Here is a 12106-nt window from a genome sequence, read left to right as displayed (position 1 = left end):
ATATATATATATATATATATATATAAATGTATATATAATTTTATTAGACAATTATATATTGTATTGCATTGAACATCTCAAAACATTCGCACATATAAAAGTCTAACAATGTACACAGTACGCTAGTATTCTGTTCACGATGAAGCCTAAATCTGAGCTGTTATATTAGATGTTTCCACATATTACGTGCATATCTTAGCTATGCAGGTTTTCCAGTGCTTTTTGCTAGTTTTCACTGAATTTCTCCTCTTTTCTGGGGTCAGTTCATGCGGGAGATGGCAGGTGCGTGGCAGATGACCGTCGAGCTGAAGATGGGGCTGTTCTCCGACACCCAGGTGGAGGCGGATCCCCTGGCGGCCTCAGAGGAAAGCCAGCCCGTCCCCTGCCCACCCGACGTCACGCCCCACTACACCTGGATTGAGGTTACTTCCTATTACCCTGTTTATCCGTCCAAGCTTATGGGCATTTTCATAGCTGTGGATTTACCCGTACAAAAGCTCCTTATGATACACACCTCAAATAACTTGAAGACTCCTTGTGAGGAAATCCTCTGTTTTGATGAGGGTTGTTCTTGTGTAATTGCATCAATAAACCTTTTACTTCACGTTGCTACAGAATTGGTCTGAGCAAACAATTTGGTTTAATTTGTTGATGCTTTTTTTTTTTTGGTTTACCAAAATGGCAAACATTTTATTTATTCCATCAAGTCTTTTTTTCTCCATTTGTATAGTTTCTAGTCCAGCGTTTTGAGATCGCCAAGTACAGCAGTGCTGATCAGGTGGAGATTTTCGGCACTCTTCTGCAAAGGTCTCTATCTCTCAATGTTGGCGGCCCAAAAAGCAGCCTGAACCGCCATGTGGCGGCCATTGGACCACGCTTCAGGTTAGTAAGAAGACTGCACTGAAAAAAAATTATTCTATTGAAGTTTTAAATAAAGATTATTGGAGTAAGTTTTACAAAAAATACTATTTCAGACTTTAGTTTGCTCCAAACATTCACAGTTAATTCAACATAAATGGGCTGAAAAACAAAATTAATTTACAAATCACTTAATGAGTGAATTTCACGGTACCTGCCTAAATCAAAAGAAAGAAATGCAAATTTATTTTTTTTGCTTTGCATAAGAAAAATTAAATCTATTTTACGGCCATTTTTGCAGTGATTTTTATTTGTTTTTTTAATGACAATTATGCACATAGTACGTTTCACAAGAAAATACTATTTCAGTCTTTCTACTTCAAATTTTCACATTTAATTCGATGTATTACTTGCTGTGTTTTGTAATTATTTGTGAAATTTACTAGCAATTTTGGAATGAAAATTGTTAGTAAATCCTACACAAATCAAATCCTTTTTCAGTGCAGTTTATTACATTTACACTTATTTTAGTAAATTTGAGATACTTTTATAGTTTTATTTTTGTATTTTTCATTTTCATTTTCATTTTAATAAAAGTTTTAGTAATTTTGTTGTTTGTTTTTGTCATTTTTATTAGTTATTTTTGTTTTTAATATATCTATATAGTTTTTATTCATTTTTATTTCAGTTTGTTATTTTACTATATCAAGTTAAAGTGAAAATGAGAAATGTTGCTTTGAGAACTAGCTGAAATAAAATAAGTTTGTTTATATGTTTATTTTCTTTCAACTTTTTTTATGGATTTAGTTGTAATTTTAGTTTTAGTTAATTATAATAACCCTGGTTGACACCAAGAAAAAAATATTAGGATTTTACTCTATTTCTCTGCCCTCAGGTTGTTGACACTCGGACTTGCCCTCCTGCATTCTGACGTAGTGACCAACGCCACCATCCGTAACGTCCTGCGGGAAAAGATTTACTCCACCGCCTTCGATTATTTCAGGTACTGCATAGATTGGAGTTTTTGATATGATAAATGCTTGGGGAGAAAATGGGAAAATGCTGCTATTGCACATACAGCTTTTACTGTAAATAATGAGAAATAAAAACAAACAGCTATGTTATGTTTATACACTGAAAACTGACCATAGACCATTGTAAAATTATCAGTCTCTTTGTTTGTGTATAGTCATATATCTGAATATACTGTACATGTGAAATGCCTTTACTTTTTTTTTTTTTCTTTTACTGTTTTTAAGTTGTAGCAGTGTGACTTCATTAATAGTATAATTGATATACAGTTATAGTTTGTTAACATTTTAAATTAGATTTTTTAAATATATTTTCTGTTTTCATTTTAAAGTTTTAGTAAGTTTACTTTTTATTTATTTTTTCATTAAGTGTTAGATTTTAGTTTTATTTTAGTACTTTAATTTGAAGAAATTCAAATGAGAAATTTTCCTTTGGTAACTAGCTGAAAGAAAATTAGTATATTTTATTTTATTTCAGTTGATGTTTGTTTTATTGCAAATAATTAAAATGCTTTTTATGGTTTTACTTCTAGTTAACAATAATTGGGTGTTTTTTTAGTTTTTAGTTTTTTTTAAGACTCCAGTCTTATCAATAGCCAAATTAATTATGGAATGATTATCATTGGGATATTATGTTAATTATTATGGAATTTATTTATTATGTAATAAATTTGCGAGAAGCATTAAGAATAATGAATAGATGAATGAGAAAGAATAAGTTAATTACTATTAAAAACTCAAAAGAAAAACAATCTGCTTGTATCACAGTAAGAAGAATTAGAAATTAAAGAATCATTAAATTTATGAATTAATTTTTATTAGGTTTTAGTTTTAGTTGATTTAGTTATATTAGGTTAATATAATTTCAATTTAAACTTGGCAGCTGGCTGAAATAAAATAGTTTTAAGTATATTTTATTTTATTTCAGTTAATGTTTTTTTTAATACCAGTAAAGAAAATGCAGTTATAGTAAAACTTTAATTTTAGTTAATGATAACTCTAGGGCTGTCAAACGATTAATCGCAATGAATCGCATTAAAAATAAAAGTTTGTTTACATATTATATGAGTGTGTACTGTGTATATTTATTATGTATATATAAATACACACACATGTATATATTTTAAAAATATTTATATATGTATATATATATATATAAAATTTATATTATGTATAAATATAAATATTTTATATATAAATATAATTTTTTTCTTAAATATATGCACGCATGTGTGTATTTATATATACATAATAAATACAAACTTTTATTTTGGATCATGATTAATCATTTGACAGCCCAAGATAACTGATTCGTAGTGGATTTTCATTTTTAGTTGAACTATATGGATTCGAAAACGGTAAAACTCAACTGTTTAACTCTAGGGGAGTTGGAAAATGAGCCTATTTTCAAAAATAGTGGAGTGTTCCTTTAAGTTGGCGGTCTGTCTAAGCTATTTTATATTTTTGGCTGCTTGTGTCCTTAGTAAATTAAATGAATCATCATTATTTTTATCTGTTTTTTTTTTTTTCCAGCGTCACTTCAAAGTTCCCCACTCAGGGAGACAAGCGTCTGCGCGAGGACATCAGCATCATGATCCGCTTCTATGCCAGCATCCTCTCCGATAAGAAGTACCTAGCTGCTAGTCAGCTCGTGCCACCTGGTGAGCTTGGCGCCAATCCCCCTCAAAGCTCCCTATCTGCTGGGATTTTCGGATCGCTTATCGTTTCCAGCACTTCTCCGATATCGATATTAAGTAAGCCTCTCTTGCTACGACTGTGCAACTACAGTGCAGCAGGAGCATGTTTATGTGGTTCAAATTTGCATGGCCACAAATTTGAAACCTGTACTAAAATTGCACGGCAATCATCCGAACGGCCGAATTTATCAATTTGTCGCCAAGCGCAAATTGACAAATGTGTCCGTCCCGTCTCTCCCCACCTGAACCGCCACCACCCTTCTCTATCCATTGTAGAAAACATGATCTCATCAGAACATTAGCGCTCTCATGTAAAATGCATGATCATTTCAATATCAGAGAACTAATTGAGACTTCATTCGTCCCTTAAAGCCTCTCCATCGTGTGATGTGCTACATCTCCAGACAGCACCACAAATCAGTTGCTTCGCTTGCTATTTACTCGTCGAATGTATAATTTGCAGGCTTGACTTCTTCGGATGCTGTGTGTTAATAATTCATTAAAGCTAATGGGAAAGGGAAAGGAGAAAAAGTGCTGGAATGATGGAACAAAACAGTAAAAGGAGAAAGTTGGAAATGGGGTAAAAGAAGAACATTAATTTGAATTAATTTGTGAATCTCACGGCACCGGTCAGGAACATGTCCCGGTCATATCGCACCTCTAAATCAGATTTTATATTAAATTTAATATTATTTGAAAGTGCACATTTTTTACACACAAAGAAATTAATAGTGTTTTTTTTTTTATTATTATTATTTTTATATTGAATATTTAAATAATAAGAAATAAATAATATCTATTTTTATATGAATATATTTTCCACTAATGAATTTTAGCGCAATTTTTTCATGTAAAAAAATTCATTCATTTTTCCACACATTTTCAAAAAAATTATTCAGTTCATTTCAGTTAATTACTTTGTGCAATAAACATGATACATAAATACAAAAATAGTACATAATATATATTTAATGAGATAAAAAAATATTTGAATGCATATATATATATTTTTTTTCTTCTTTTTTTTCTGACAATTGTGCACATTTTCTGACACATTGTTAAAATAATTAATTAAATTAATTTCAATTAATTACTTTATGTGCACATACCGGTAATATAAAATACACATAATGCACATAAATGGGCATAATTGTATATTATGTATTATTTTATATTAAGTGCATTTTTTATGCACATTAAGAAATTAATTGTAATTTTAAAGTCTAAAAAAAAGTCTATAATATTTAATATGGAATAATATTTTATGAAAATATTAGAAGCATTAATGAAAGAAAAACGAGAATTACTAAGAAACTCAAAAGTTACGTATTACAGTAATTAAAATTTTGGTTAAACGTGAAAACGTCATGAAAATGTCACAATGCAATAAAAATATTTGTTATAAATAAATTGGCTTTTTTTTTTTCTTTTGATTTTGGGGTAAATTAGGATCTACACACACTCTTCATGAGATTCACTCTAATAGTGTAGTTACTGTACCAGAGAGGAGAATAAAATTCTGCAAAATCCTTCGTTTAACAACGTTTCTTCTCACAGACAACCAGGATCCGTCCCTGAACAGTTTGTCGGTGATAAACGCCACCGACCCGAGGAACAACATGGACATGACCATGGGTTCCCGTCAGCAGAGCGCTCAGGGCTGGATTAACACCTACCCCCTGTCCAGCGGGATGTCCACCACCTCCAAGAAATCAGGTATCGCTCAAACACGCAACAGCTCTTTGACCCTGATTCGTTTTAATGGTTTAATCTGTTTAGCCAATGTGCATCTGCTAATGCAATGATCTCCCTGATTGTTAAGTTAAGGGTCAGCACTGCATTAGTTGAGCGATGAATGCTTTCTGAGCTACTGGAAATGAACTGGTGGCTGTTGTGTTACTAATTGCTTGTTTTCTAATAAATAAACCATTGTAGTCAGTATAAATATAGTTAGTATAAATATAGTTGTTTATTTATTTATTCAAATAGTTTGTAATATATATATATTTATGCATATATGTGCGTGTGTGTGTGCAATTCATATATATTATTATAAATATGTAAATATATTATAATAATATATAAATAAGGGTTGTATATGTTATAGGGTTTGAACTTTTTATTACATTTGTGATTACAGGGCCTTTAAAAAAATTATTAAATAAATTACACACAAATAGCAATTTCTGCTAAAAAAAAAAAAAATGTAATAAAAAAGAAAAACAAATTTTTTTTTTTTAATTGAAATTGAAATAAAAATGTATAAAAATTTATTGACATTTAAGAAAAAAATTAAAATAATACAACTGCCAAAAACAGTAATTTTTATTCAAATTAATTAAATAAAATTTTAAATGAAAATGGAAAAACATAAAAGTAAAAACTATTTCAAGATAATGAAATACTATAATAGGACCTCAATGATACTAAAATAACACTGTTGACAGTGTAGAACCATGCTTGTTAACCAGCTAGAGTAGTTAAAGTGTTACACCTAAGCACCTCTAGTGTCTCACAGGTGTCCGGCCACAGTCCAGCAAGTTTAATGTTTTAATGTCTTCTGTTTTCTCTCACATAGGCATGTCCAAAAAGAGCAACCGAGGCACCCAGTTGCACAAGTACTACATGAAGCGCAGGACGTTACTGTTGGCCTTACTGGTAGGGAGGCTTTTTCCCCAGCCTGGTTCCTGTTAAACAAATACACTCCTGTGTCTTGAACGTCTCTGTGCTTTCTTTACAGGCCAGTGAGATCGAGCGACTGACCACTTGGTACAACCCGCTATCAACGCAGGAGCTGGCCATCGCCACAGAGCAGTCGGTAGAGACCAGCATCTCTAACTGGAGATCCAAATACATCAACCTGAGTGAGAAACAGTGGAAGGACAACGTCAACTTGGCCTGGAGTATCGCTCCGTATCTGGCCATGCAGCTTCCAGCTAGGTACGCCAATAACGAGACTGAAGCTCGGTTCCAAAGTGTAGTTAACTGTCTACCTTATAGCAATTTTCAGTCATGTATCTTTTGTGCAGAATGCAGTTCCAGAATCTACTGTGTCGAGTTCAAAAAAATCTTTGAACTCGCTGACAATTTGAGTTGATTTGAATAAAAACTATTTTAGGACTTTTTTTCCAGTGACATTTTTTTGATGACAATAATGCACATTTTCCCCAAACAAAACTCTTACTCTAATGTGGAAAAATATTATATATTATTTTATTTTATTTTATTTTATTTTATTTTATATTGAGTTAAAGACATCAATAGCCAAATAAAATCTGGAATCACTTCAATATTATGTTACTGAAAATTAAATGAGAATCATCAATGAAAGAATAATAAGAATTACAAATAAATTCCAAAAAATATGCAACTTTGCTACCTTCTAAGGCATCTCATTTTGACCAATTTTAAGGCAACTTTAGCTAATTCTTTTTAGAACTCGTATGCAATCCCAGAATGCAATGCTTCGAATTCAGTGAAAAATGTCAGACAATTTGAGTTGAATAAGTGAAACCTATTTTAACCAATGTGGAAAAAATTTATTTATTTATTTATTGCGCTGACATTTTTACACATAATGAAATTCTTTTAAAATACATTTTAAAATCTTTTCCACTCTTAATGAGATAAAGACTTCAATTGTATCAATAAGCCAAATAAAATCTGGAATAATAATCAATGCAATATTATGCTATTAAAAATGTAATCCGATAATCCTATATTATTTGTGTGTTTACTAAAGCATGCTTGCTTATCTGAGTGGTGCACCAGTTGATCAGCAAAATGAGGTTTCAGTCCAGTTTTGAGGTTTTGGTAGAAAGCTCATGTTTTGATGACCTCTTTTCTTGTTTTGTAGGTTCAAAAATGCAGACGCCATCGTGGCTGAAGTGACCCGTCTGGTTCGACTGGATCCTGGCGCTGTCAGCGATGTGCCGGAGGCAGTCAAGGTTAGAGCCACCGTTCTGCCACAACAGTACATTATGTACCACTACGTGTTAAAAATCACTCTCAGTGTTGCTTGTGTTTTTTTCCCATAGTTCCTGGTGACGTGGCACACCATTGATGCTGATTCTCCAGAGCTGAGCCACATCCTGTGCTGGGCTCCTGCAGATCCTCCCACCGGCCTCTCGTACTTCTCCAGCATGTACCCTCCTCATCCGCTCACCGCTCAGTATGGAGTCAAAGTCCTGCGCTCCTTCCCTCCTGTACGTACCTGCAGTCTCTGTCTTTGCCTCCAGACCAGCTCTTTCTCACTCCAAGAGCCCCCAGACATTAATTGACTGCTGCACTGACAAAGCTGTTCGTTTTCAAACGTTTTTATTTACGTAAACTTTATATAAATATTTAAAATTACGTTTGTAGTGATAATAGTTAATAAAAATAATTTAATAAATTATTCAAATAATTAAATTCCATAATAAGTTTCAATAAGTAAATGTTCATTAGGGTTTACACTTTTTATTACCAGTGAATTTACTTGACTTTTCTAGTAATTTGTGATTACAGTTTCTTATTTATCTATAAATATTTTAGAGCTTGACATAAGTAGAAAAAAGTGATTCATTATAAAAAATTGATATTGATTCCCATGGCTTTTTCAGGTCTAGAAATCACAATTTTAAAATTGCAAGTTTTACCCAATAAAATATTTTAGAGATTGACATAACTAGAAAAAAAAGTAAGTCTTTGAAAGGTCCTTGTCTTTTTAATGTTAATTCCCATGGCTTCTCCATGTCTAAAAATCACACGATTCTAATTAATTCCCATATTTTTAATATTCATTCCTTTTCCAGGTCTAGAAATCACATTTTTCAAATAGCAATTTCTACCCAATAATATATTTTAAAGTTTTTGAAATTTCAAATAGCAATTTCTGCCCAATAACATATTTTAGAGCTTGATATAACTAGAAAAAAATATTCATCATAGGAAAATAAGGATTTATTTATATTTGTAATATAAATATAATTTATATATTTATAATTTAGGTTTTATAATATTATAAAACCTAAATTTATATAATATAGATCTATAATATAGGATTTATAAGAAAATAACATTTTCTTGACTCTTTAATATTTTTAAGAAATTTAAATCATTAATTCCCATGACTTTTCCAGGCCTAGAAATCACGTTTCAAATACCAATTTCTACCCAATAAAATATTTTAGAGCTTTAATTTGTAATATTTTTAATATTAATTTCCATGACTTTTCTAGGTGTAGAAATCACACTTTTCAAATAACAATTTCTACGCAATGAAATATATTAGAGCTTGATATAACTAGTAAAAATAATATTAATTGTAAACTTTTTCATTGACTTTTTAAAATTTTTAATATTAATCCCCATGACTTTTCCAGGTCTAGAAATCATGCTTTTAAAATTTCCTGTTTCATACTTCAGCAGATATTTGAATATCAGATATTTGACAGCATTTATGCATTTAGCTACAGTTTCCATTGACGTAATTAGACCTTGACACTTTTGATCGTGGAAAAAATGAGACGCTCATGTCGTTTCAAACCCGTATGACTTTCTTTCTTCTGTGGAACACAAAAGGAGATGTTTTGAAGGGTGTTTATGATGTAAACCCCATAAATGTGTCATAAAGTGTCCCTCATCTTGCTTTATTCCTCGTGTGAGGAACAGATTAAGGTTTGTCCATTATGTTTCTGTGATTTCTCACTTGCGTTTCTCTTACAGGACGCCATTTTGTTTTACATTCCTCAAATCGTTCAAGCGCTGCGGTTTGACAAGGTGAGGAAGAGTGAACTGTGACCTTTCCTGAACTCACATTTCTTAACACAACAGTGGTTTGATCTGACTCTCACAGCCCTGGGCTGCTGTTTACATCTATGCTGGTGTTTTTGACAGATGGGTTACGTGCGCGAGTACATCCTGTGGGCGGCACAGAAGTCCCAGCTCCTCGCTCATCAGTTCATATGGAACATGAAGACCAACATCTATCTGGATGAGGAGGGCCAACAGAAAGATCGTACGTAACCTGCTGCCGAGTTCAGTCAGAACGTGTCCAGTTACTCGCTGTAGTTCAATTAGTGGTTCGATTAGTCAAATTGCTCCCAGCTAACATACACTACTGTTCAAAGGTTTGGAGTCAGTACGATTTTTTTACTTATTATTAGAAATTATGACTTTTATACATCGTCCAGTTACTCGCTGTAGTTCAATTAGTGGTTCGATTAGTCAAATTGCTCCCAGCTAACATACACTACTGTTCAAAGGTTTGGAGTCAGTACGATTTTTTTTACTTATTATTAGAAATTATGACTTTTATACATCGGGGATGCATTAAATTGATCAAAAGTGACATTAAAGACATTTATAATGTTACGAAAGATTTCCATTTCAAATAAGTTCGGTTCTTTTGAACTTTCTATTCAAGAAATCTACAAAAAATGTATCATGGTTTCCACAAAAATTGTAGTTGCCCATTTTAAGGAATATTAAGATTTTTTACATTTTCACAACAAACACATTTTCGCCTAAAAGATGGAAAAAATATACAAAAATGTGAAGAAAAAAAAAAAGATATATATAATTTTGTACAAATAAATACTTTGTGTTATTTATATATTTATATATTTCAAAAACATTTTAAAAAATCTTACTGACCCCAAATGTTTGAATGGTAGTGTGCATAATCAAACATAATGTCTGAGATTATTGTGTGCAATGGAAACATGGACACCTGTGCTGATGCTCTTTAGAAATCAAAAGTGGGAGGTGGCTCTCTGCCGGTCAGTCATTTTTCATGTTCCAATGGAAAATGTTCATACTGTGGTGTATATATAACCTGGAAGAGAAAATATCATGTAAAACATTCATGGTTTAGAATGAAATTAGATGTCATTGCCTGATGTACAGGTTAATAGTAGCTGATAGTACATGTGTTGAGTGCTGGCTTTGTGTTGTGGTTCAGCGGACATCGGTGAGCTTCTGGAGCAGATGGTGGAGGAGATCACACACTCTCTCTCAGGCCCCGCTAAAGACTTCTACCAGCGCGAGTTTGACTTCTTCAACAAGATCACCAACGTCTCCGCCATTATCAAGTATGTCCAAAGCGATTTCCACCACATATGAGCTCTCTTTCAAACACTAGTGAACTGCCTCACTATTGACTGCAGTTACTTTCCTAGACAGCATCTTGATTGAAAGGGAACGATTAGAAACACCAGCATTCTTTCACTGATTTCATGGCAGTTTATACTAGGACTGTGCTATACCTGAAGGATGTATAGGATGATGCCTTAAAATTAGTTAGAGTTGATGAAAAGCTAATAATTAATTAAATCATAAAAATGTCAAATTAAACTCACTTTAAATTCTAAAAAAAAAACTATCAAAATTAAACGCTAACATTTTTTCAATTTAAATATCAATTTCTACCCCCAAAAATATTTTTATAACTAAAGCTTGACATAACTAGAAAAAAATACAATTTAAAAAGTGTCATTAACTTCTTAAAATATTTTTAAGATTAATTCCCATGACTTTTCCAGGTCTAGAAATCACACTTTTAAAATGTTTTTATTATTAATATTAGAAATTAATGTTTTTTTTTCCTGTAATGATGCATTAAATTGAGAAGTCACAGTAAAAACAATCAACATTAAACACTATACAAATATTTTTATTTATAAATATGATACTTAATATATAAATATACATTTTTATATTTTATATTAATATGTTTTATATGAATATAAATTTATTTTTTTTATTTACCTGCATATCTTGTGACCATTAACCGAGAGCTGTTGTATATTAGTGCGTCTACTGCTGTTCTTGTTATAAAAACGGCTTATTTGGGAAGATTTGCCAGATTTAATGTAAAAATTATTTAATGTAAAAGAGTGAATTTCATGAAACCTGTCAGGTCTGAGTCATATTTTGCCACAAAATTAAGAAAAAATTCATTAGAAATTACAAGAGCATTAAGCTGTTTTGCATTGTGTGCAAAATTATTTAATGTTAAAAGAGTAAATCTCCCGTGTCCTGGTCATATTTAGCCACAAAATTAAGAAAAATAAATCAGAAAGTACATGTTTGCAGGAAAATTAAGCTTGTAAGATGTTTTGCATTTATGTGGCAAAAATATTTCATGTAAAAGGATGAATCGCATGAAACCTGTCTAGTCATAAGTCATAATTTGAAAGTCATATAGAAGAAAGTCATATACACCTAGGATGGCTTAAGGGTGAGTAAATCATGGGGTAATTTTCATTTTTGGGAGAACTATCCCTTTAAATGAAAAAGTCAATGTATTATAGTATTTGTTTTATTTCTTATTGAAGTAATTGTACAGTAAATTGTTGGGAGATATTCTTCATGTTCTCTATGCAAAATATACATTGAATGCACTATAAGTAAAGAGAATATAAAAAAGCATGCTGTTCTTGTTTCCAGGCCTGTTCCTAAAGGAGATGAGAGGAAGAGAGCGTGTCTGAAGGCGCTGTCAGAAATCAAAGTTCAGCCAGGTCAGTAATCGGTCAATTT

The 12106-nt window shown here is 31.7% G+C and overlaps 1 protein-coding gene across 1 annotated transcript in view; it reads left to right on the top strand.

The window, feature by feature from the left end:
• Positions 1-12106, top strand: part of LOC107706738 (phosphatidylinositol 4-kinase alpha-like) — a gene marked incomplete at its 3' end in the record, with an annotated part of 38069 nt that overhangs the window by 21290 nt on the left and 4673 nt on the right. The window contains exons 31-43 of the mRNA XM_016510545.1: positions 264-422; positions 731-882; positions 1754-1861; positions 3423-3550; positions 5144-5302; positions 6165-6244; positions 6327-6526; positions 7443-7533; positions 7624-7791; positions 9293-9346; positions 9464-9584; positions 10530-10659; positions 12017-12087. Of these exons, the coding sequence (XP_016366031.1) occupies positions 264-422; positions 731-882; positions 1754-1861; positions 3423-3550; positions 5144-5302; positions 6165-6244; positions 6327-6526; positions 7443-7533; positions 7624-7791; positions 9293-9346; positions 9464-9584; positions 10530-10659; positions 12017-12087 (1621 nt within the window). The remainder of the gene's footprint in view (positions 1-263; positions 423-730; positions 883-1753; positions 1862-3422; positions 3551-5143; positions 5303-6164; positions 6245-6326; positions 6527-7442; positions 7534-7623; positions 7792-9292; positions 9347-9463; positions 9585-10529; positions 10660-12016; positions 12088-12106) is intronic.

Source organism: Sinocyclocheilus rhinocerous, unplaced genomic scaffold (genome assembly GCF_001515625.1).
Source record: "Sinocyclocheilus rhinocerous isolate Xijiao unplaced genomic scaffold, SAMN03320098_v1.1 scaffold864, whole genome shotgun sequence".
NCBI lineage: Eukaryota > Metazoa > Chordata > Actinopteri > Cypriniformes > Cyprinidae > Sinocyclocheilus > Sinocyclocheilus rhinocerous.
The sequence above is the reverse complement of the archived record's forward strand: the minus strand, read 5'-3'. Positions and strand labels throughout refer to the sequence as shown.